Below are 26,622 nucleotides of genomic sequence, written 5' to 3'. Positions count from 1 at the left end.
CTCCTATATTCCTTTCTCCGTCCACTTATTCATTCAGCAGACATCCCACTGTGAACCAGGGAAAACACTGGAGGACAGGACAGACCCTCATGGAACATGTGTTCTGGCCTCTTTGTCTACATATTGCTATTCCCTGTGTGGATCATCTTCCCCCACTTGGCCCAGTGATAGATACATGCTTATCCTTTGTGGATCATAGCCCTCAGATGTGGGACCTTTCTGACCCTCCTCTTGAGCTCTGTGCCCTCAGCGCTGACACCAGACTGGCACAGAGCTGGCCCTGGGGAATATTTTCTGGCTGAATAATCCCATGAACACTTCTACTCACCAGCCCTGAAACTCATTTCATTGCCTGCATCCCCCTTACTGGGCCGGCTTCCCCACTACAGCATTTTCTGTGGGGCAGGGGTCCCAGGCCCATTGTGTGAACCAGTGCAGAGGGCTCACAAGCAAATGATACCCCAATGGCTACAATTCCAGAGTTTGTAAGTGGCTTGCTTTTTAAAAATTAGAAGAGAGGGTATTCAGGATTAGACGTGGAATAATATCATCTTAACAGCCGCTGCCAGACTTTTGAGCAGGAGAGGAAAGGGTGGTCAGAACCACTTAGCAGCTTGGGCACCTTGGGCACCTTGGGAGTATGACCAGGAATGTGTGTCCAGCCGGGAGAAAACGTTGAGGCTTATTCCTCAGGGCAGTGTTTACAGACAGGGCATGTCCCATCAGAAAGAGCCTCGGTTCCAGAGTCAGGACACCTGGGTCTTGGTCCTGGCTCTGGGTGTGACTCTGGAGAAATCCCTTCCCCTCTCTGGGCTTCAGTCTCCCCACCTGAGTGATGAGGGGAGAAAGTAGGAGACCTCTCAGAGTCTTCCTGCTCTGCCGTTGTGGATCCCAAGATTATGTCCTCAGTGAGGATGTGTTAAATGAAATCAGTGTGCATGTACCTAGGCACAAGCTGTATGCCTGATCTGGGTGGGATGTACTGGGAACCAGTCCTCCCAAGAAGGATTCAGAGGGGAGGTAACTCCAGGCAGGTGGTATCTGAGCTGTTTTCACAGGGACTGTGCTGGGAAGGACCCCAGGACCCCAACCCTGGTTTCTGTCCTGCAGGTTTGCTGTCACCATCCTTCACATCACACAGTGTCCCCATGGGCAGGTGAGTCCCCGCTGAGCTGTGTTTAGAGTATTCAGTCCTATCACCATGGCCAACTCGCTGTGTGACCTGGGACAAGCCTTTGCCACTCTGGGCCTCAGCTTCCTCATGTGGGCAAATGGGGAGTTGGAGCCATTCATGATGCTTCCATCTGTAGAGCATCTTGTGTTCATCAGGTGTCATTCACAGGAGATGTTCTCTCAGTTGATGCTCATAGCGGCCCCTCAAGGGAGGGGAGCTCTTAGCAAACCTGTTTACAGGTGAGGAAACTGAGGCACAAGTATATTATGTAACTCTTGAGAAGCAGCAGATTTGGGAGTTGAGACGAGGTCTGGCTGACTCTCAAGCTCATTTCTTTCCATTCCTTCATGTAGCCTCAGTTTCTCTGTCTATAAAATGGGAGACTCGAACTAGATGAATCCCTTATCACTTTGCCATGCATCGTCTTTCTCAGAATTAGAGGAAGCTGGTTCATCTGTTTAGCCCTGTACCCCAGGAAAAGGAGCAAGATGAAAGAGCGGTGTCACACTGCACCTAGAAGGGTTACCAGGTGTGTGAGGGGAGTACGAAGAAGTCACCTGGGCCAGGAGCCAGGAGCCTTGCCAAAGCCTTTCCTGGGCTTCAGTAACTATGGAGGATTAAAGGGTGTGATAAAGAGAGTCTGGGGGGAGCTGGACTAGAAAATGAGGCTGGTAGTCTGGGCCTTCCCTCTGCCTCGCTGCACTGGGATTGAGGGCATTCTGGCAAAACTCTGCCCCAAAAGAAGCCCTCCTTCCCACTGCTCACAGTACCTGAGGTTCAGGATCACAGGTATTTTCTTTGGAGTCTTGGAGAGCTTTCAGTCTTCCAGAGGTTCTTTGGAAATTTGAAATATTCATGGTTAATTGGCAGGGTCTCACTTCTATGCTCAGAATCACTAACACCAAGAACTGCTACGTGCCAGCCGTTGTTCTAGGCTCAGTTCCAATCACTAACCGGAGAATCCTCAGGACACTTTGCAGACAGTGTGTTAGTGCCATTCCCAGTTCACTGGTAGGAAAGCAAGGTTCAGGGGCTAACATGACTTACTAATTAAAAATCATGGGACTGAAATCCAGACTAAGGAATTAATGAAGATTTGTTCTCATGTTTTCAAATGTATTTATGAAAACTTTATTTATAAAAATGAGACATTAAAAAGGGTCTCAAATGTCAAATATTAGGGGAAAGTTTAGATAAAGTTTGGTTCATCTAAATAATGCACTATTATGCAGCATTAAAAATAACGTTCAGGGCTTCCCTGGTGGTGCAGTGGTTGAGAACCTGCCTGCCAATGCAGGGGACACGGGTTCGAGCCCTGGTCTGGGAAGATCCCACATGCCGCGGAGCAGCTAGGCCCGTGAGCCACAACTACTGAGCCTGCGCGTCTGGAGCTTGTGCTCCGCAACAAGAGAGGCCGCGACAGTGAGAGGCCCGCGCGCCGCGATGAAGAGTGGCCCCCGCTCGCCGCAACTAGAGAGAGCCCACGCACAGAAACGAAGCCCCAACACAGCCAAAAATAAATTTAAAAATAATAATAATAATAATAATGTTCACAAATAATTTGTAACCATGTGGAGAAGTGATTATGCTATATACAGACCTATATATTTGGTACTATCTCTACTTATAATAGATATAGCTATATTGGTATAGATAAAGGTGAAAGACACTGAAATACTGACGGTGGTTATGTCTCACATATAAGCATATGTTGGAGAGGAGGATGAAGACATGGGCCCGTACGTCTCAGAATGTGTCCGTCTCCCACCCTAACATCACTACATCAAAACTGATTTCTCCTTAGGGAGAAATACTCTGGAAACATAAAAAAATTGAAACTAGCCAGTAAATTGTGAAAGATACATAACAATATGATTTGTCTTAAAACAGTGAAAAAAATTTTTTATCAAAATGAAGCTAAAAATAGAAAAACTATGAGCACCATCTTGAGAGACCTGTTACTCTTGGGAGCTTGTGCTCCCTCCTTCCTCCTTCCCCCCTCCCTCCCTCCTTCCTTCCTTCCTTCCTTTTCTTCTTCTCCTTCTCCCTCTCCCCCACCCCCTCCCCTTCCTCTTCTCTCTCCCCACCCCTTTCACCCTCCTCTCTCTTGTGAGTATTTTCCAAAAGTAATATTTAATACCTAATGAGAAAAAAGCCATGAAAGGCCTTTGTATAAAATTAAATGGGGGTGCTAAGACCCAAGTCCAGGGCTGCTGGACTCCAAGTCCACTGCTTGTTCTGATGATGTGGGGCTGGGGGAGCAGGGATTGGCTGCTGACCTCCAAGCTCTGAGAGAGTGGGCCCTGGTGGGAGCAGGCTGGGGCAGGCAGGTTCCTGTGCACAGCCTCACCAGTGGCCTAGCCCTTCCCCACCTAGAGCCCACACCCCATGGTCTGCTTCTGTTGCAGTTTGTGGGGAAGTATGAGACGGTCATGTTCTACTGGCCCTCACTGCTCTGCCTGGCCTTCGTTCTGGGCCGCTTCCTGTACATGTTTGTCAAGTCTCTGAGGGTCCACCTGGGCTGGGAGCTTCAGATGGTGAGTACTAAGTAAAAACACCATGTGTGTCCTGACAGGTCAAGTTTTCCCAACAGCCTTGTGAGGTAGGTACTATTATTACTTCTCCCATTCTGTATTAGGAAACTTGGACCCAGAGATGTCAGTTGCATTGCTCAAGGTCACATAGCTAGTCTATAGCAGAGCCAGAACTGGAGCCCAGAGAATTTGGTTGTTGAGGATCTCTCTTACCCATTGTGCTTCTTTTTCTAGTTCCTCAAAGTAAAGAGTTAGGTTGTTTGCATGAGGTCTTTCTTTTTTTCTTAATATAGGCATTTACTGCTATACACTGCCCTCTTAGAACTGCTTTTGCTGCATCCCGTAAGTTTCTGTATGTTGTATTTCTATTTTCATTTGCTTCAAGATATTTTTGATTTCCCTTTTGATTTTTTCTTTGATCCATAGGTTGTTCAGGAGTGTATTGTTTGTGAATTTTCCAATTTTCCTCCTGTTATCAACGTCTAGCTTTTTGTGGTCAGAAATTATGTCTGATATGATTTCAGTCTCTTATGTTTAAGACTTGTTTTGTGGCCAAACATATGCTCCATCCTGGAAAATGTTCTTGAGAAGAATATGTATTCTGCTGCTGTTATATGGAATGTTCTATAAATGTCTGTTTGGTCCATTTGGTCTATAGTGTTGTTCTAGTCAGCTGGTTCCTTATTGATTTTCTGACTGGATTATCTATCCATTGTTGAAAGTGTGGTGTTCAAGTCCTCTACTATTATCATGTTGCTGTTTATTTCTTCCTTCAGTTCTGTTAATATTTATTTTATATATTTAGGTGCTCTGATATTAGGTATGTATATATTTTTACAATTTTTATATCATTTTGATGAACTGACCTCTTTATCATTATATAATGACCTTCTTTTTTTTTTTTTTTTTAAAAACCCAGCTTGCTGGGTCTCTTATTTATTAATTTTTATTTATTTATGGCTGTGTTGGGTCTTCGTTTCTGTGCAAGGGCTTTCTCTAGTTGTGGCAAGCGGGGGCCACTCTTCATCGTGGTGCACGGGCCTCTCACTATCGCGGCCTCTTTTGTTGCGGAGCACAGGCTCCAGACGCTCAGGCTCAGTAGTTGTGGCTCACGGGCCTAGTTGCTCCGCGGCATGTGGGATCCTCCCAGACCAGGGCATGAACCCGTGTCCCCTGCATCAGCAGGCAGATTCTCAACCACTGCGCTGCCAGGGAAGCCCCTATAATGACCTTCTTTGTCTCTTGTGATAGTTTTTGACTTAAAGTCCACTTTGTCTCATAAGTATCACCCCCCGCCCCTGCTCTATTTTGGTTACCATTTTTATGAAATATCTTTTTCCATCCTTTTGCTTTCAGCCCATGTGTGTCCTTAGGCTAAAGTGAGTCTCTTGCAGATAATCTATATGTGGAATTTTTTTTTAAATTCACTTAGCCACTCAGTGTCTTTTGATTGGAGAATTTAATCTATTTACATTTAAAGTGATTATTGATAGATAACGACTTAAAATTGCCATTTTGTTAATTGTTTTGTTTCGTAATTCCTTCTTCCTTTCTTCCTTTGTGATGTGATGATTTTTTTGTAGAGGTACGCTTTGATTCCTTTATCTTTTGTGTGTAGAATACAGGTGCTTTTCTTTGTGTTTACAATGAGGCTTAAATAAAACATTTTATAGTTATAATAGTCTATTTTAAGTTGATAACAGTTAAACTTCAATTGCATAGAAGAACTCTATACTTTCACTTCTCCTCCCCAACATTTTATGTGATTTATGTCACAGTTTACTACTTTTTATATTGTTCAACCATTAACAAATTATTGTAGCTATGGTTATTTTTAATACTTTTGTCTTTTAACTTTTATACTAGAATTAAAAGTGATTTATGCAACACCGTTACAGTATTAGAGTATTCTGAATTTGACTACATATTTACCATTATTAGTGATTTTTATACTTCCATATGTTTTTGTGTTGCTAATTAGCACCATTTTATTTCAACTTGAAGAACTCACTTTAACATTTTTTGTAGGCAGGTCTAGTGGTAATAAATTCCCTCAGTTTTTGTTTGCCTGGAAAAGGACAGTTTTGGCAAGAGTCGTATTCTTGATTGGCAGGTTTTTTCTTTCTGCATTTTGAGTATATCATCCCACTTTCTCCTGGCCTGCAAGGATTCTGCCGAGAAATCCCTTGATACCTTTAAACAGGTTCCCTTGTACGTGTACTTTCAAAATTCTTTCTTTGTCATTGACTTTTGACATTTTGATTATAATGTGTCTTGGTGAAGACCTCTATATATTCAATCTATTTGGGGCTTTATGGATCTGCATGTTCATTTTCCTCCCCAGATTAGGGAAACTTTCTGCCATTATTTCTCCCCCCCCAAATTATTTATTTATTTATTTTTTGGCTGCACCAGATCTTAGTTGCAGCATGTGAGATCTTTGTTGCAGCCTGTGGGGTCTTTAGTTGTGGCGTGCAGGATCTTTTAGTTGCAGCATGCAGAATCTTTAGTTGTGGCATGTGAACTCTTAGTTGCGGCATGTGGGATCTAGTTCCCTGACCAGGGATGGAACCCAGGCCCCTTGCATTGGGAGCGTGGAGTCTTAGCCACTGGACCACCAGGGAAGTCCTCATTATTTCTTTTTTTTAAAAAATATTTATTTATTTTATTACTTATTTTCCTTATTTATTTTTTTTGGCTGCGTCAGGTCTTAGTTGCAGCACACAGGATCTTTGTTGAGGCATGCAGGATCTTTTCATTATGGCGTGTGGTTTGCTTGGGTTTCTCTCTAGTTGCGGTGTGCAGGCGTCTCTCTAGTTGTGACGTGCAGGTTTTCTCTCTCTAGTTGTGGTGTGCAGGCTCCAGGACACGTGGACTCAGTAGTTGTGGAACGTGGGCTCCAGAGCATGTGGGCTCTGTAGTTTGCGGCATGTAGGCTCTCTCATTGAGGCGTGCAAGCTCAATAGTTGTGGCACGCGGGCTTAGTTGCGCCATGGCATGTGGGATCTTAGTTCCCTGACCAGGGGTCGAACCTGCATTCCCTCCATTGGAATGTGGATTCTTTACCACTGGACTACCGGGGAAGTCCCCCCATTATTTCTTTATATAGCTTTCTGCCCTTTTCTCTTTCTCTGTTCCTTCTAGGACTCCAGAAGGACTCCCCCACCCCATTGACCCCCTGCCCCATTTCCCTGCTCTTAGCTTTCCCCAGACTATTCTGCCATGCTGATCCCCTCAGTGTTCTGGGTGGTGTGAGACAGGAATGGATCTCTTGGGCAGTGTCCCCCAAGACTGGGGAAGCTGGGCTCGCACTTCACTTTTGTTTTCCCTCATGGGAGAAATTACAAGCTAAGAGGGCCTTCTTTCTATGCCCTGAGCTATACTACTTTGGAGGAGGAGTGATGCTGGTAAAGTGAAACTGTTCTTCTTGTTCTCTTTAATGCATCTATTCTTGGAGGTTTTGCTTAACTAGAGTGCTGTAACCTCCAAGGTAGATACTTGGGCCCCCACAAAGGTACTCTCACCTGTGGGTGGTTGTCAAAATTGGTGTATCTGAGGACATATGGGAACTGGAACCTCCTGTTCCTCCAGCTTGCTGATGTCACTTACGAGTCAGAATTATAACCAGGTCTTTTTTACTCTGCGCAACATCTGCAATATGTAAGATTTCATCTCACAGTGTGTAAAATTTACATATTCAATATATTGGCAAAACAGATGACTATTGTGGAAAGCTCATTACACTTGGAGAAAACATTTCAAAACATACTATTAAAGTTCATTTCAAAATAAGAAATGAGCAAGAGAAATTCCTATTCATAAAAAATAAAAACACTGGGATTTTGGGTGTTTCATTTCTGAAACAGTATTTTGAACTATGATGAGAAATCACCAAATCTCAAAGGGAAAAATCGACTTCACAAAACAAAGGCTGGTGTAAAGCAGTAAGCAGAAGAGTCAAGGAAGGTCAGGCCTCTGGCATTTCATGAAAGAAGTGCTTGGTAAACAGGAGACGGGATCCTACAGTCTCTTCAATAAATGACGGGTGTCTGGGAATGGCAAGTTTTACCGAAAATCCTGGCCTCTATGGAGATAGCCCCTCAAAGAGACCAAAGCCCTAACAAGACTTTGTGAGCCAAAACATCAACCTCTCTCTTTTCTCACAGGAAGAAAAGCCTTTCCTGGAAGTTCACCAGGCAGAGCACGTCAAACAGCTCCTGAGGAAGTGCCCCCTGCAGTAAGCCCAGTTATATTTGTTCACGCCCCTCGGTGTTTGCACCAATATTGATGAGCCCTGACAGTGTCAGAGACCTGGAGATGACTGGAAGAGCACTGTTTTAGGACGCTTGTTTGCTAATAACAGAAACTCAACTCAAATGGGATTAAAGAGAAACAGGAAAGTTATGGCCTTACATAATTAAAAAGCCTAGAGGTCATCAGTTTCAGACACAGATGGATCCAGGGGTTTGATTGATATAATCAGAACTAGGTCTCTTTCCCTCATCTCTCAGCTCTGCTTTTACCTATGTTAAACCCTTAGTTAGGTAGGCTTCCTACCCGTGGTGGCCCCCAGAATCTCTAAGCTTATACCCTCCTGTCTTAAGCTCATAGAGAAGAGAATGTTTTCTTTCAAATAATTCAAACAAAATTCCCATGAATGTGTTTCATTGGATCAAGTTGGACCACATGGCATCCCAGAACCAATTACTGTGAGTAAGTGATTGGAGTAAACTGATTGTTAAACCAGGGTCACATGTTCACCATGGGAACTAGGAAGTGGTTCAGCCTCACTTAACCACCAGGACTGATGATGGGGAAGAGTAGATTCCCAGAGAAAAACTGAGATGTTGTTACCAATAAAAGAGGACATAGCTCTTGGCCAGGCAAGAACACCTGGTCTTCAGTGATCATTCAAGTCACCCTACCCCTGCCACTGCCACTGTGCACAAGGGGATATTCCCAGAGAAGGGATATGTCTAATCCAAGGTCATACAGTGGCAAAACTAGTTCTTTGGTTAGAGTTACATTTGGCTACATATAGCAGAAAATGCAAAATAATCATGGCACAAATAAGAGAAAGATTTATTTCTTTCTCATGTAAAAGAATTCTGGAGGCAGGTAGTCCATACTAACCCTGGACTGCCCACCATGCAGTTTACCCACTGTCTGTCTTTCTGTTCCAGTAATGTAGTGGTTTCCATCATGAAGGCTGTCTGTGGCCCAAGATAGATGCTGGGGCTCCAGCCTGGGCCAGCCACCATGTCTGCCCTTCAGATGGCAGGCAGGAGAAAAGAATGAAGGCAAAGGGGATCCTCCCAGCTGTGTCAGTTCCACCTGACCAGCCTCCCCAAAGTCCCACACCACATCTCTGGTCACGTCTAATTGGCTTGTTTAGTCTTGGTCACTCTTAGCTGTAAGAGAGGTCGGGAACGATAGCCTTTTATTTGGTAGATTGCTGTACTGAATAAAACTGAGTCTTTGTTCTTAAGAATAAGGGGAGAATGAAAACTGTGGAATCTACCAGTGCTCTTTCTCTTCACTATACTCTAAGGTGAAGAAGAGGAGATGATATTATTTTCAGAAGAATCAGACATTTGTTTACCAGCCACAACCTGTCTTCTCTTGATGTTTATTCATTCACAGAGAGAGAGAAAAGTCTTGGTTCCAGAACAGGATATATGAGTGGGACCCCTACTTTCAGTTCCCAAGCAGGATGATTGGAACCACTGTGTTGGCTTTCATCTGCCTGTACCTTGTAAGTAGATCTAAGCAAATCCTTTATTATTTTATAAATGGGGTGGGTCTAGGATAGGGGTTGTTCTTTAAAAGCTGAGTCAAAATTGAGTATCTGTAAATCAAAGAAGTACAATTCTTTGACCCCACCATTTTGACTCCAAGGACACTTTTACTCATGTGGTGAACATTACTAATAAATATAATCGAGTTATTTACGGAGACTTCCAGTTGCCAATTCCACATGTAAAGAACTTGCAAGATGCCACTCCATCTTAACAACAAATACAAATCTGAACAAATTGAAGAATCAACAACTCTTCTTAGATCCCTAAGAGCAGTGAGGTCATGGAGCAAACCTTTACCCCTAAAATTGAAGAGACACGATCATCACAGAATGGAGCAGAAACCCCATGGCAACCAGTGCCAAGGTAGGAAAATCTGAACTGTAATTGATGCCATCAATCAATTGGATATTTTGGAAATCCAAAGACTACTTCATCAACAACAGTAGAATACACATTCTTCTCAAGAGTAAATGGAAAATTCAACAAGATAGACTATATCCTGGACCATAAAACATGTCTTAATAAATTTAAAAGAATAGAAATTATACAATGTCTGCTCTCAGATCAAAGTGGAATTAAACTAAAAATCTATAACAGAAAGATAACGGAAAATCTGCAAGTAGTAGGTATTAAAACAACGCACTTCTAAGTAACATATGAGCCAAAGAAAAAAATCAAGGGAAATTAAAAATATTTTGAACAGATGAAAATGAAAACACAACTTATCAAAATTTGTGGGAGGCAGCAAAAGCAGTGCTTAGAGGGAAATTTATAGCATTGAATGTATATATTAGATGTGAAGAAAGATCTTAAATCAATCGTCTAAGCTTTCACCTTAGGAAATGAACAAACAAAAAAGAGCAAATTAAAATGCAAAGTAAGCAGAAGAATAGATGTAATAAAAACTAGAGCAGAAACCTATGAAATTGAAAACAGGAAGTCAATAAAGTACAGAATCAAAGCATTTCACGTGGTCATTGTTATCTGAGGTAAAATGTCTGAGTCAAAAGCAGGGTCAAATGGCAGGATAAAAATGGCCAAATTGTCTTCTGCTCATTTTAAGTGTACTAGGATGATACCTATATAAACTAATCCTGTGATTAAGATTTAAGTGAATGTATTAGGTTATGATGAAGTACCACATAAACCCACAAATTTCACTGACAACACTGAATATATTTTTGCCCACCTAACAGTGTTGAGTGAGTGTTCAGGTTTGGGAGGTAGCAGTCTTCCACGTGTTTGTTCCATAACTAGTTTCTCCATCGTGTGCCTTCATCACCCCTGAGCACCCTCACCACCTGCATCCAGTCAGCAGAAGGAGAAAGCAGGCAGCGAAATGCATGTGAGAGGTTTTCAAAGGCCATATGGACCCAGCACACATTCCTTCCACTCTTTTTCCATTGACAAGAACCTTGTTATGTGCCCACATCTAACTCAAGGGAGGCTGGCAAATGTAGTCCAGCCTGCGCCCAAAAAAGGGGAGAAGAGATTTTAATGGACAACTAGCTAGAGTTCTCTGCAGCAGTGGGTAAATCACTCGGTGTTATTGTGTTTATTAAATCATGATTGGTTGTCTACTCTATGCCAAACACTATACTAAGACCTGGAAGAGAGAAGAGAGCTGATTCAGCAGAGTCTTGGCCTGAGAGTAGCCCATGGTCTAAGACAAGAAGATAAGATATGGTATGAAGTACTGCCGTCTAACTAGAGAAAAAGAAAAGGTAAAAGTGCTTTGGAAATTTAGTGAATTACTCTGGATTGAGAACCTGCCTGAAAATAGCAGCATTTGAGCTACACATTCAGTTCGGTTGATGAAGTAAAATGGCGTCAGGGACTCTAGAAGCAATGGCATGCTGATGGGGGCATGAAGGCAGGATGACAGGATGATAGGAGGGGAGCAAGCATGACATGCATACAGGAAACAGCACCTCCTCCAATTTGGTCATTGCCAAGATACAAGAAGGGGAACAGTGAGAAGTGTCTGGAATTGTCCCCAGGGTCACCCCTTATTCAAAGTTCACTCTGTTTTAATTATTTCACTCTGATTTAATTAATGTTTGAAGAGTTCTTTGAGCCCTTGTGGGGCCTACTCTTATATGCTGTTGTGTGAAGAACAGAGTTTGGGGTGACTTCTGTCTCCAAAGAAGTCACAATCCCATTCATCTCAGTAGAGCAAGTGTCCAGAGTCTATTGCAGATGAGTTTTGAGCTTCAAAGAGTTTTGACCTCAAAACCAAAGAGAGACCCATATGTTATTCATATACTGAGCTGGACTCAGGTGAGACCTTGAAACATTTGCTCTGTGTCCCCAGTTCATTGTCATTGAGTTCTGCATGTTCGTGTATGTGAGAGATGAGCTGGATGTGTTTGAAGGCGAATTGGAGAGCTACGTCGCCTCCATGAACCAGACAGGGATGCTGACCCCAGTCCTCCTGAAGGTGAAAGAGCTGATTAACGTCACCAAAGGTAAAACCATCCTCCACCTTTGTTCCTGCTGCCTGTGTAGGAAACAGAGAGGGACTTGTGACTTGTGGCAGGTGCACACCTATAGTGATTATTGCTGCTGGTCTTGATATTACCTGTGTTACAATTGCTCTATGCCTCCCTGGGTTGACTCGAAGGAAAAAGGGGTCAGGACACAGGCCATTTTGTTAGAACCTATTTGGGGCTGAATTGAACATGCCCTGATAATTTTCTAATCTCACGTAGCCTATTTTGTTTGATGCCAGTGGAAACAACTAAAATCATCATATTTTTTTCACTTTGGAAAAGATAAAACAGTGGGCCGTGACTTCATTATTATATGAAAAGTTTACTTATATCATTCAAATTTAATTTCTGCTTAGTTCAGGTTGCTATAACAAATTACCATAGACTGTGTGGTATAAAAACAAACATTTATTTCTCACAGTTCTGGAGACTGGGAAGTTGAAGGTGCTAGCAGACCTGGTGTCTGGGGAGGGTCTGTTTCCTGACTTGCAGATGGCCACCCTCTCTTTGTGTCCTCACATACTGGATGGAGAACAGGGAGAGGAAGCAAACTCTCATGTATCTTCTTATAGGGCACTAATTCCATCTTGAGGGCTCCACCCTCATGGTCTAATCACCTCCCAAAGGCTCCATTTCCAAATACCATCACACTGGGGATTAGGGTTTCAACACATGAATTTTGTGGGGGGTGGGAGACACACACATTCTGTCCATAACAGTCACTTTACCTTAAAATAGTAGGTTTCTTTGAACATGACATACTCTAATTATATGTCCATTGCCCATGAAGGAAGGAAAGTTCTTCACTATTCCTTGTTGAGAAAGGACCTGGACAAGATGTCAGGATAAACTCTGTCATTGGACAAGTCAGGTCCCTTCTCGTGGCCTCAGTTTCCTCATCTTTAAAATGGGACTGGGGTGAGGATACCACATGGTTTCCAAAAGCCTTTGTAGCTCTGACATTTAATGGCTGTAAATTACCGTATGTTCCTTAAGCCATGAAACAGGTGATGCAAATAATATTTTCACTTAAGACTCACAAGCTAGTAGAATATCAAAACCAGAGGGGAATAGATCTACTGTGAATTATTTGAGGAAAATTCTCTTACACATACATGACATAGAAGGTTACACTAAGGTGGGTACTGCTTCTTCCATATTACCATACTTTTTTTGTTGCCCTTGAACAATTTATTCATCTTTAATGTTCTGCCTGATGAGTCCCTTCCTATACACTCAGCGAGCATATTCTAATGTTTGATTTAATAATACTTGTTTTAAGTCATACTTCTGAAAATTCACATTTCTACCCCTGTTTTGGGCAACTTTTTAATGCTAACCTCAGTTACTTGGTCTGGGTGAATTGTAGTGAGTATATCACCATATTCACTCATGTTTTATCTCCTCTTTGATATATTTCTCACGTTTAGACACTTTAAGAATCAGTATATAACATTTTCACTCTGTCTCAATCTCTTCCAGCTTTAAACAGCTACCCTCTTTCCAAGAGAGACTCTTAGGCTGAACATGCTTCACCTTTGGGATGATAAAGGCATTAAATTAAAGGTGTACAGTCATGTTCTTACTGCTGGCTGGAAAAAGTCTGCACTCACTCTTCTTGTGGCCAGACTCCTTCCATCCTGTCCTTCCAAGGATGTGTCCCCTGCATCCCCTGGGGTGAGATTTATGGTGATTTACCCGCATCCTTTGTGTTGGTGGAGGTTTGGGATAGAGCAGTTGCCTAGTCCTGGTGATGCTGATAAAGACACATCTGAAACTTGAAAGGAATGGAAATCGCTTTCTTTTTCCTTCTTTTTAAAAACAGCTTTATGAAGATATAACTCATATACCATACAATTCACTCATTTAAAGTGTACAATTCAATGGTTTTTAGTATTTTGAAATTTATGCACCCATCACCACAGTCAAATTTAGAACATTTTCATCACCCTAAAAGAAATCATGACCACTTTCAGTCACTCCCCATTTCTCAACTCTCCCAGGCCACTATTTTCTGGCTCTATAGATTTGCCTATTCTGGACATCTTATATAAATAGAATCATACAATACGTGGTCTTTTTTGATTGGCTTCTTTCACATAGCAAGATATTTATAAGGTTCATCTATATCATAGCATGTGTCTCAGCTTCATTCTTTTTTATTGCTGAATTTTATTCTGTTGTATGAATATACAATATTGTATTTATATATTTGTTGATGCAAATTTGGGTTGTTTCAACTTTTGGTTATTATGAATAATACTGCTGTGAACATTCATCTACAAGTTTTTCATATATTTTTATATATCTTGGGTATATACTTAGGAGTGGAATTCTGGATCATGTAGTAATTATGTTTAAGCTTTTGGGGGAATTACCAGACCATTTTCAAAAGCAGCTTCATCACCATGTATTCCCATCACCAATGTATGAGGGGTCCAGCTTCTATATCTTCAGCAACATTTGTTCATATCTGTATTTTTTTATTATAGCCATTTAGTAAGTATGAAGTGGTATCGCATTGTATTTTTTTTAAATTGAAGTATAATTGATTTATAATGTTTCAGGTATACAGCAAAGTGATTCGGAGAGATATATATATATATATATATATATATATATATATATACACACATATATATTATTTTTGATTCTTTTCTATTATAGGTTATTACAAGATATTGACTATGGTTCCCTGTGCTATACTGTAGGCCCTTGTTTTTTTTTAATCTATTTTAAATATAGTAGTGTGTATCTGTTAATCCCAAATTCATAATTTATCCCTCTTCCTCCCCCCCGCCTTTGGTAACCATAAGTTTGTTTTCTATGTCTATGATTCTGTTCCTGTTTTGTAAATAAGTTCATTTGTATCATTTTTTTAGATTCCACATATAAGTGATATCATATTATATTTGTTTTTCTCTGACTTACTTCACTTAGTATGATAATCTCTAGGTCCATCCATGTTGCTGCAAATGGCATTATTTCATTATTTTTTATGGCTAAGTAATATTCCATTGTATGTATATACCACATCTTCTTTATCCATTCATCTGTCATTGGACACTTAGGTTGCTTCCATGTCTTGGCTATTGTAAATAGTGCTGCTATGAACATTGGGGGTGTGTTGCGGTTTTGATTTTCATTTCCCTGATGGCTAATGATGTTAAGCATCTTTTCATGTACTTATTGACCACTTGTACATCTTCTTTGAGTAATGGCTACTGAGATTCTTTGCCCATTTTAAAATTGGGTTATTTGTCTATTATTGAGCTGTAAGAGTTCTTTGTATATTCTATATACACATCCCTTACAAGAGATATAATTTACAAATAATTTCTTCCATTCTGTGGGTTGCTTTTTCACTTTTTTGATGGTGTCCTTTGAAACACAAATGCTTTTAATTCTAATGCGGTCTAATATATCTTTTTTTCTTTTATCACTTGTGCATGTCTAAGAAACCATTGTCTAACCCAAGGTCACAAAGATTTACTCTCATATTTTCTTCTGAGACTTTTATCATTTTAGCTGTTACATTGAGTGTATGATCCATTTTGATTTAATTTTTGTATACGGTGTGAGGTTAGGTTCTAACTTCATTGTTTTACATGTGAATATCAGTTTCCCCTGCACTATTTGTTAATAGGCATATTCCTTCCCCATTGAATCGTCTTGTCATCCTTGTTGAAAATACATTGACAATGGGGGTTTAATTCTGGATTCTCAATTTATTCCATTGGTCTATTTGTCTATCTTTATGGCAATATCACACTGTCTTATTACTGTAGCTCAAGAAATGTGAGTCCTGCAATTTTGTTCTTCTTTTTCAAGGTTGTATAGCCTATTCTGGGTCACTTCATTTTTATATGAACTTTAGGATTAGCTTGTCAATTTATACAAAAATGACATTGGAATTTTGACAGGGATTGGTTTGAATTTATAGATCAATTTAGGGAATATTGCCATGTTCACAAAGAACAACCAATACATAAAAGTGATATGTTTTTCCATTAATTTAAGTCTTCTTTAATTTCTTTCAACAAGCTTTTGTAGTTTTAAGTGTACAAGTTGTATACTTCTTTTACTAAATTTATTCTTAAGTATTTTATTATTTGTGATACTATTGCAAATGCAGTTGTTTCTTACTTCATTTTCATATTATTTGTTGGTAGTGTATAGCAATACAATAGACTTTTATATATTGGTCTTGTGTCTTACAACCTTGCTGAACTCATTTATTAATCCATTTTACTTTGTTTGTTTATTTATTCCTTGGGATTTTCTATACGTAGGAACATGTTGTTGGTGAATAGAGATAGTTTATTTCTTCCCTTGCAGTCTGGATGCATTTTCTTGCCTAACTGCCCTGGCTAGACCCTCCAGTACAATGTTGGATAGAATTGGCAAGAGCAGACATTGATTTTCTTATTCTTGAACTGATGGGGAAAGCAGTCTGTTTTTCACCAATTAAGTATGATGTTAGCTGTGGGTTTTTTGCAGATGCTTTTTATCCAATTGAGGAAATTCCCTTCTATTTCTAGTTTATGAAGTGATTTGAATTATAAAGAGGTGTTGGATTCTTTCGAATGCCTTTTCTGTACCTATTGAGAATCGGCTTATACAGAAGCTTTTACTTCCTTCCCTCTGTCTCCATCCCTCTCTCACAAGCACACAGAATCATTCTGAAAGCAAATTAGGTACGAAATATTAAAAACATACTGAAAGATGGATGAATGAATAGTCAAGACCCTGATTCCAGTTACCGTTGCACAAAGTGACTGTTTATTGGGGGTGGATAACCACCCCCCAAAAAGCGGAGATTGGAAGTTCAAGAATTAATGATGTTTTACTAGGCTGGAGGCTACCTACAATATGTATGCTCCATAATTTTCTTTTTCTATTACTCACTGTAGATTGAAAATATTAATACCAAAGGAAAAGATTATAAATACGCAGGAAATAAAGGATATCGAGGGTGTATGGCTAAAATGAAACAGAAAATAAGCAAAACGTTATTTGCACAAGAGGTGTGTTAAAGGAAGTACAGTATATTTTGCCCAAACCTTTCTGTTGTGAGTTTCTGCATTTTAGTTCCCTGACCAGGGATTGAACCCAGACCCTCAGCAGTGAAAGTGCGGAGTCCTAACCACTGGACCACCAGGGAATTCCCTCTGCATTTTAAAAATAGTTTCTGGTTCATCTTCTGAGGCCTCTCGTATCACCTTTTCTGTTTCAGGAGTCTGGGTGGTGACCATCTTGCCTGCCTCCCTCACGTGTGTGAGCTACCTGTTTCACATCTTGGCTTGTTACAGGTAAGAGGGTTCTAGGAGTCATTTGTGTGTCTTCAGCCAGGAAAGCATCTGACAGACTTTTCTCAGAATCCCCAAGCAGTGCCAGCAGTGTCCAAATTGGGAACAGCAGTATATATAGGGTCTAGGGACAACCATACCTATTGGTAGTAAAAGACAAAAACAAACAAACAAAAAACTATTGATTTGAGCTCCCACTATAAGCTTGACATTGTGATTAGAGTCTTCTTTTGGTTTTCAGCAAAACCCTAAGCGGTACTTTCATCTCCATGTTCACTGCTGAGCAGGCGAGACTCAACAAAATAACTTTAGCCAGGCTATTAGCAGCTGATCTTGTCTTCTGGCCCCTTCTGACCTTGTCATTTCTTGTACACTTCTGCAGTGCTACTAGGTGTTAGACCCGCCCTGCTCTCCAGGACTAATCACACTGGGCTCCCAGCAGGTGAATCTGGCTCAAGGGGACCTCACAGGAGGTTGGGACAAGGGAACCAGGGGCATCAGTCTCAAGAACAGCAGCACAGGAGGAGGGGATGGCCTTCAGTATGTAGCTGGCATTTGCATGCAGACGGAAGTTGAATTTAGGTATCTATTGCTCCCTTTTCTCTCCATTTCTCTGCCTTTGTCTCTGCCTCTCGCTATGCCTCTCTCTCTCTCTCTCTCTCTCTCTCTCTCTCTCTCTCTCTGTCTCAGTCTCAGTCTCTAGTTCACAGTCACCCACTCACTCACAGGAAGCCCAGGGCCAATTCCCGCCCCTGCAGAGCATCCTGCTTTTACATCCTCCCCATCTGGCTACCCAAAGGTTGGGTCTCCTGCAGATGACATCTAAGTGAAGACTCTCCTGGCACAAAGAGCCCCAGCGCTCCATCCCAGCCCTGCCTTGCTCCCTGTCTCTGCTTTCTTTTCCCTGGGCTCTGTGGGTGGACTGGACACTGCTGCTTACCCTTTCCCTGCCTGATGTAGGGATATGTCTGCTCCTTCCTTCATTAGCCTACAAGTGGCTGGGAGATATTCACTGAGGCATTTGACCACAACCAGGAACAACCACAATGCAGAGCTGGCTGCATGGATGTGGGTGGAGGGTAGCTGAGGGCACAGGGACAAGAAGGCACCTGTGGTGGGGAGGCCTCCTTCCCGTCCAGGCTGGCCCTTCCCTCCCACACCTGTCACCCAGGAGTGATAAGCCCCGCCCTGCCTCCTTTACAGGACCATGGGGCAGAGGAAATAATGGATGAGAAATCACCCTTTGGACAGCACTAGCACTGTGCCAGTATTGTTATTTTTCTTATAATTACGACAACCTACCTACAGGCTTGTGTTTTTAAAAAAAAGTTACAAAAATATTTAGTGGAAAGTAAGTCTTCTTCCCATCAGGCCCCAAATTGTTGCCCAAGAGCTAAGCACTGTTATTCATTTTCTGTGCATCCTCCCAGAAATTTTCTCTGCAAATATATCTGTGCATGTTTGTATTCCTGGTTGCACACCCTACTCTGGTACTGCCAAACAGAAACACAATGAAAGCCACAGATACAATTTTGCATTTTCTAATAGACACTATTTAAAAAAGTTAAAGGAGAGGTGAAAATAATTTAATAATATATGTTATTTAACCCAGCATAACTCAAATATCATCATTTCATTATGTAATAAATATGCAAACTATTAATGAGATACTTACATTCTTTATTTCATACTAAGTCTTCCCAATTCAGTGGTGATGAAATTGCAAAATAACCTGGAAATTGCTGGAATGGGATGTTAAGAAAAAGGAGGATACAGATGTGAATGTGGACTGTGAACAAAACTATGCCAACCTAATCTTTAGGCAAAGGGCCAGCCTGAGGCGGGCACATGGGAAAGCACACAGTGATTTCTTTGGGTGCTGGGATTGTGAGGAATTGTGGCTTCTTTTTCATTTCATTTTATGTTGTTTTAAGTGGGGGGGCTATCGTTAAAAATTTTTTACCTGTTTTGAAATAATATTATATAGGTAATGTATATTCACTGTAGAGAAAATAAGAAAATAGAGCAAGCTAAAGAAAATAAAAGCCACACACACAGTCTCAACTATCACATTCAGTCACCATTGAGATTAGGTAGCTATACGCTATTTTTACAAAATATATTAAGAGTTTTAAATCATCAGGGAAATGCAAATCAAAACCACAATGAGATGTCACCTCACATCTTTCAGAATGGCTATTACCAAAAAGACAAGAGATAAGTTATGACCTTGAGGACATTATGCTAAGTGAAATAAGTCAGATGGAGAAAGACAAATACCATATGATTTCACTCCTATATGGACTCTAAACAAAACAAAACTAAAACTAAACTCATAGAACAGATTGGTGGTTACCAGAGGCGGGGGGTGAAATGGGTGAATGGCATCAAAAAGCACAAACTTTCAGTTATAAAATAAATAAGTCATAGGGATGTAATGTACAGCATGGCGACTATAGTTAAAAAGTAGTGAATATTTGAAAGTTTCTAAGAGAGTAGATTAAAAGTTCTCATCACAAGAAAAAAATTTTTGTAAAAAAATTTTTGTAACTGTGTGCAGTGACAGATATTAACAAGACTTACTGTGATCATTTCACAGTATATACAAATATCGAATTATTATATTGTACACCTGAAATAATATCATGTTATATGTCAATTATATCTCAATTTTCAAAAAAAGTATTAAAAAATGATTTTTAAGCCCTGGTCATGAGCATTACTAACTCCCACTTTTTCTTTAGAAAGCAAATGAAGAGGTTGTGGGCAGGAGATAAACACTTTCTCCCTTTGAAGTTCCATAATCCTTCCTCGTCAGAGAGTGTGGTAAGTCTACAGAGGCCTCTTTCTGCTCCGAGGCCAAAACCTGCTCTCCTGCACCTCAGACGGGGGTAGGAGGAGAGGAAGAGCTCTGGGCTGGGGGTCCAGAGTCCTCAATTCTAGTATGTTCTGCTGCTGGGTGACTCGGGACAGCCACTGTCCCCATCCAGCCCTCAGTTTCCTCATCTGTAAAATGAGGACAATCATGACACCTGCCTTGGTGGGTTGGTGGGTGACCCTCAAATGAGACAAGGATGCTGGATACGTGTTAGAGGTAATCAACATGTCTCCCCTCTCAGACCTTTTTTTCTTTCTAAATCTCAGGTGGCCATTGCAAGGTACTCTGGCTGGCAGATAGCTTATATTCTGTGGGGTAAGTGCCCTCACATGACCCATTCAATTCAATACACATTCCCTGGGCACCTGCAGAGTGCCTGGCTATGGGTAGGGAGGAGAGACGTAGGGCAGAAGTGGTCCCAGCTCTTCCTTGAGGGACCTTCCGGAAGGAGTGAGAAGCACACATTCGTGTAGGTCATCGTCACCACCTGTCCTGTGCCCACGGGGTGTATATGCTAAGGGCAGTGGTGACCCAGAGGAGGAAGTGACTGTCCACACCCAGGACAGGGCAAGAAGCCTTTCTAGTGGAGTTGATGTTTGAACTGCACCTGGCAGGGTGAGCAGAAGGTCAGCGGTCATGCCAGGCAGAAGAAACAGCGCAAGTAAGAGTGCCAGGACCTTCGGTTGGGAGGAGGCTAGAGGGGAGACTGCAGGGAGGGACCTGTGTGACTGGATCCTGAAGGGCCTTGAGTGACCACCGGCTCCCTTGGCCCACAGGCTACCTCATCATCCACGTGATGCAGAGCCTGTGTGGCCTAGTGATCATGTACAGCCTGGTGCTACCTGTCATCCACAATCAGGCCCTGGAGATGCTCCGAGGACTGGGCATCGGGATGTAAGTGCTGGGTGGGCTTCCTGTCACTGCCCAAGGCCTGGGAGCTGGTGGGCCCTCACAGCTGCTGTTTGAAATACCCCTTCCCTGCTGGGCTCTCACCAATCCCTGGACCCATGCTCTCAGCTCTGACCCAAGGATGGGCTAAAATAGCAACTCATTGTGATGGGAACCTCACAGTTTACAAAATGTTTCCACTCTCACTGTTCAATGGGGTCCTCACAATTGTGTCTGTGGGAGATATATATGTGTCCATTTTATAGGTGGGAAGATTGAGGTTCAGGGAGGTGAAGTGAGAGAAAGTACAGTATAGTGGAAGGAGAGAGTAAATCTGAGCTTGGGTTTTAGATCAGATGTGTGGCTTGTAAGTGCCTCTCTGAGCCTCAGTTTACCTATATGGAAAGTAAAAGTGAATGCTGACATTATTGAGAATTCACTACGCATCTTTTCTCTTAAGAACTCTTTGAGGTTGGGACTTACATTAGCTCCCTTTTTTCAGATGAGGAAACAGAGGCACAGAGAGGCTGGGCAGTTTGTCCCAGGGGAGGAGGCAGGACTGGGAGCTGGGCAATCTGAAACCAAAGCCTCTTTAAACCACCACCCCACATTGCCACTCAGAGAATGCAAACACAGGGCGTGGTGCCCTCTGGGGACCTCCCTGCTCTGAGCTCCTTTGTTCTAAACTCACCTAGAGCCTCCTGTGAGTCTGGGGCAGAACCTGCCCTGTCCACTCTCCTGTGGCCTTCATGAGCTCTTCTAAAAACCCCATCCTTTCTTTGATTCCTATGCTGTTAAACCACTCAGCCCAGCTGCCACCCCTCAACAAAAAGACATAATTAAATCCTGGAGTTCTGGTCTGGAGCCAGAAGACCTGATGATGCAGCTTTGAGAAAGTCATCTGCCCTTTGTGAGCCTCAGTTTTCTCATCTGCACAGTGGGCAGGAGAATGCTCTGTAGGCATAAAGGGCAGAGCTCAAGCTACTGTTGGTCTGGCAGGCAGTCAGCATCTCTCTTCTTTCTATCAAGGGGAATTCAAGATGGGCTTGGGAAGAGTGGGCAAGGCCACCTCAGGTTGGTCTCACCCTGTGTTTCAGCCTCACCATATCCATCGTCCTGGGCCTCATGGTCCTGCAGGTATGGATCGCCGCCAGCTTCTTCCTGCAACCAAAGATGGGAACAGCTGACAAGCAGAAGCCCTTGGCTCTCAACAACAGGTGAGGGCAGAGAAGGGAGCGGGGCATTGTAGGGCTTTGGCCTCAGCAGTCTCGTTCCTTCCTCTTCACCCTTGGCAGGTTCCTGGGTGGACTCTATACTCTCTGAGAGGGTGAGGGGCAGTGGTTCAGAACTGGGGCCTAACTGCCTGTGGCCAAATCTAGGCTCTGCCCCTTATGAGCTTTGTGACCTTGTGTGACCTTACAAAACAGTTATGAACCTCCACTTCCTCATTTTACAAATAATTGTGCATACATCAGAGAGGTGTTCTGAGGCTGAAATGTATTAAAATATGAACTTAGAACAATAGTGCCTGTCCCATGGGTAATCCTTTCTAGTTCATTCATTCAAAGCTGTTCACTCATGGAGGAAACAACACGGGCACTGAGGATAAAGAGATACTCCACACAATCTGCCTGTGATGTGCTCGCGGTGATCTGGAGCTGACAGACACAGACATATAGGGACAGTAGAGTCCAGAGGGTGTGAAAGCATTACAAGAGAAACATGAGTAACGAAGAAGGAGAGGCGGTGGGGTGGAGGAGAGGCGGGGGTTCTCTTTCAGCTGCAGGCGGGACGTTTGAGCTGAGGTCGGTGGGACGGTAAGATTTCTACAGGCAGAGATGAGGAGATGGCATGGCTGCAGCCCCCGCTGCACCAATGCAGGCAGGAAGCCATGAAAGGGCAGGATGCGTTGGGAGAAGAGTGAGAATCCAATATTGTGACCATGCAGTGGCCTTAGATGGTGAGGGACAGGAAGGAGGTACAAAGTGGTAATGCCAGAAAAGCCCCTCTCAGAGAGGACCCCAGAATTCATATGCAGTGTTTGGGCTTCATCCCATAGGCAACAGGAGACCGACCACGTGATCAGGTGGTCATTTGAGAAATTTCATCTGGAGGACTTGGAGCATTTCTAGCTGGGGGCAGGTCACTGTTGCAGTGGACAGTGGGAAAGCCACACCCTCTGCCATAACCACAAACCCAGCTGTAGCCACATGAGGTTTACAGTCCCCACTCACATTCAGCCTGCCCTGGGCTCAGCACCATCTACACTGTTTCTGAGCCAGTCCTCACATCAGCTGCAAAGTGGGGACAGTCAGCTCCTGCTAACAGCACAAGGTCACACAGATAGGAGATGGGAGACGTAGGCTTTGACCACAGGTCTGGGGGGCCCCTGAGCCCACCTGCGTAGCCACCTTCTCATACTGAAAGGTGCTGCCCCTCCGCCTGCTTTTGTTTGCAGGAGAGCATTCCACAACTTCAACTATTTTCTGTTCTTCTACAACGTGCTGCTGGGCCTGGGCGCCTGCCTCTCCAGGCTTCTCATCAGCTGCATCCTGGGCACGTGGCTGATCGCCCGCATCGACAGGACCATTCTGCAGAGTGGCTGTGAGAGAGCAGACATGGGTACGTGGCCATGCATCTGGGGAGCGTTGGTCTTGTACTTTTGCAGAAGCTGCCTGGAAGTCGGGTACCAGAGGCCTGAGTTCATACTCTTCACTTATGCTTAGAGTTTATCTTCCCATGGAGGCTATAAAGCTGAATAGAAAAACAAAACAAAACAAAACTATTCAGCCCAATGGTCAGAAGGGAATTCAGGCTATCAAATACTTGCATGTTTGACAGACCTTTGAGGTAGAATGAAGGGCAGTAAGAGGTAGCGGAATTCTATCTGAACAGTTAGAAGGTAATTTGTGAATGTATGGCTCTGAAAATTTTGAGAAAACACATCTCAGAATTACTGGTGTTGTTAGTTGCAAGCTTAGTTAAGAAAATGGTTCGTTCAGTTTAAATGCTCCAAAATCAAAGCTTTTTCTGTGGAGAAGAAACAGTTTTTGTCCTATTTCTGGCCCATGTCTGTTCATTCACTCATTCATTCATTTAATGGCTGCTGGCTTCTTCATATAAGACACAGAGGCTCCTAGCTGCTATGAGCTTCATATTCCCATAAAATGAACAGATTAGGGTGTGATCTCTAAGAATCTTTCCAGCTCTTTATACCTCACTTTCTAGATTCTCAGCAAAGACACAGGCACCATTTGGGAACAAAGTGATGCTGCAGTTACATCATAAAAAGCACAAGCTGGGCCATCCTGGGACGTACTGCACAGCCTGACTTGCCTTCTGGATTTCAGGGTTCAGTGCGTGGATTGGCATGCTCTATGTGGATCATTATCACACCAACCCTGTGCTCGTCAGCTTTTGTCACATCCTGATCACAGGCCACAGAGAGAGGAGGCTGCAGCAGGCCATCAAATACTGGTACCTAAATCAGTCAGCAGGTAAGTCTCCTGTTTGAAACTACACTGGGGTCAGACACCAGGAAACACGTACCTTCAGGCTTCCCTGGGATCCCTGAGATGTCCCAGGTTCCTCCTTCCCTGCTCCTCTTCCTCCACACTCCCTGCCCTGGGAGCCCTTCTACCCAGGGGATCAGGAGGCTTTGCTCCCAGTCAGCCTGGCTACAGGACCCCTGAGGCCTTGTGTCCTTGTCCTGCTAACTGGGCTCCTCCCTTGTTTCCAGAAACGAGCTCTAGTTCTGCTAGCTGAGTCCTTCATTCAACCATTTGTTTGAGATGCTACCCATAGCCCAGGCTGCAAGCCAGATGCCCTCCAAGATGGTGTGCAGTTTTGCTTAATTTGCCCCATTCCTTACCACCAGCTCTCCCAGCCACCGACTCCTATCCCTTCAAGGCTCTATACTGTCTACTCCCACCCCTGCCACCCCTATTATTCTGCTCTGCCTTCCACTGGGAAGCCCTCCAGTTAGCCATGTTCTGTCATGGACACTCAGCACTGACCTGGACTGTTTACATTGCTATTCCCAATGCTGCAGATACCCAGATCTGTGGGACAAACTCACATCCCTCCAGCCACCCTCATGTCCCCAGGAGTCCTGGTCCAGCTCCTTCTTCCATACCTCACACCTTCTGGGCAGCTTTCGCTACAGCCTCTGAGAAGGACAGAGACAAGCTGCCCCCTCCTCCCAGTCTACTGGTTCTGGTTCTGTCCTAGGTCCCCGCACCTCAGTGAGGTCCAGGACAAGGTGGCTCCTGCTGCAGACCCTGATCAACAACCCCGGACTGGTCACGCTCAGAAAATCAAGATCAGGTCATGGCTCCCAGGACTTTACCCAGATTCTGTTGACGTGCTCGGAGAGCTGACGTTGACCTCCCACATTGCGACAAGGCCGTTCCAGGACATCTGCCCCTGAGAAGGCCCAGGCTACCCAGCAGCTGTCCCCTGCAGTGTGATGGGATGCACAGGCGCTGTCCACACAGATGGCATACAGACCGGCCATTCATGGGATGGCACTTGGGCTGAACAATGAAGTCTCAGGTCTAATTCATTCCCTTGGTAAAAAGATCAAGAACTAAAGAGAATTTCTGTTGAACAAACTTTGCCCAATAATGATTTCCACTATCCATGGTTAGGAGGCAGCCTTGGGGAGATCCATGTTGAGACACACTTAATTTAGCCACAGGGCAGAACTTTGTGTCACTGAAAAAGGTGGTAAAAATCTTTATATCTCAGGAGAGTTTAACCTTTTGACACAGTTTTTCTCTGGGAAAGTATGGCCTTAATCCAACAGGGTCCTCGTTGTTTCCTCCTTTCCAGGTCTTATGGTGGTGGGAGAGAAGGAGTCCACGATCCCAGCCTCCAGTCTGGTGGGTGAGCAGACACACACTGAGCTCTCTCTCCCTCAGCCACTGGGATGGGGAACGGATCAGAACTGACCTGGGCCTTGGTCACAAATCAGATGTACAGGTTCTCTCTGACAAAGAGGGCGTTCCCTGAGAAAGCCACTTGTCTGAGGAGGCAGAGACGGGATGGGCAGGCATTTAAGGTGGGGGACAACAAAAGCAAAAGTGTGGGAGCAGGTTTGAGGAGGGTGAGCCCTCTGGTGTATGCAGGGCACGGTGTTGGGGGCTGGTTAGACCATCCAAGGGCGTCCAGATGCCAGGCTGAGAAGCCTGGACCTTTCTCTTGGTGCAGGGGGCCCAGTACTTACCCAGATTCTTCATTCCCCAGCATAAAGTCTCTGATAAACGGGAACCTGTCACTCACAAAACCTGTGCAAGTACCAGGAGGACTCATCCATAGGGTGAGGGAAGTCCCCATCCACCTCACAAATCCCAGAGCCATTGAAACTCAGTAATCATTATTGAGTACCTACTGTAAGCCCAGTCCTTTGCTAGATGTGTCTGCCAGACTTACCTCTTTTAACTTTGTCTCTGCAACCAAGCTTTGTCATTCTGCTTTTTGAAACTAAGAAAACTGGGACTCAGAGTATTGGGATCCCCACACCACCACTTTCTAGTTGTGTGACA

General features: G+C 43.4%; 1 protein-coding gene across 1 annotated transcript in view; it reads left to right on the top strand.

Moving 5' to 3' along the window:
* LOC133097300 (stimulated by retinoic acid gene 6 protein-like) overlaps positions 1 to 25,455 on the top strand; it is a 35,188-nt gene extending 9,733 nt beyond the window's left edge. Inside the window, exons 6-18 of the mRNA XM_061199191.1 lie at positions 1,111 to 1,156; positions 3,583 to 3,711; positions 7,875 to 7,945; positions 9,352 to 9,463; positions 11,824 to 11,977; positions 17,238 to 17,313; positions 20,055 to 20,136; positions 20,455 to 20,503; positions 20,965 to 21,082; positions 22,174 to 22,293; positions 23,535 to 23,698; positions 24,427 to 24,573; positions 25,307 to 25,455. Of these exons, the coding sequence (XP_061055174.1) occupies positions 1,111 to 1,156; positions 3,583 to 3,711; positions 7,875 to 7,945; positions 9,352 to 9,463; positions 11,824 to 11,977; positions 17,238 to 17,313; positions 20,055 to 20,136; positions 20,455 to 20,503; positions 20,965 to 21,082; positions 22,174 to 22,293; positions 23,535 to 23,698; positions 24,427 to 24,573; positions 25,307 to 25,455 (1,417 nt within the window). The remainder of the gene's footprint in view (positions 1 to 1,110; positions 1,157 to 3,582; positions 3,712 to 7,874; positions 7,946 to 9,351; positions 9,464 to 11,823; positions 11,978 to 17,237; positions 17,314 to 20,054; positions 20,137 to 20,454; positions 20,504 to 20,964; positions 21,083 to 22,173; positions 22,294 to 23,534; positions 23,699 to 24,426; positions 24,574 to 25,306) is intronic.
* Positions 25,456 to 26,622: the final 1,167 nt, after the last annotated feature.

This window comes from Eubalaena glacialis, chromosome 9 (assembly GCF_028564815.1).
Source record: "Eubalaena glacialis isolate mEubGla1 chromosome 9, mEubGla1.1.hap2.+ XY, whole genome shotgun sequence".
Taxonomy (NCBI): Eukaryota; Metazoa; Chordata; class Mammalia; order Artiodactyla; family Balaenidae; genus Eubalaena; species Eubalaena glacialis.
Note: the sequence above shows the minus strand (reverse complement) of the source record. Positions and strands in the feature narration are given on the sequence as shown.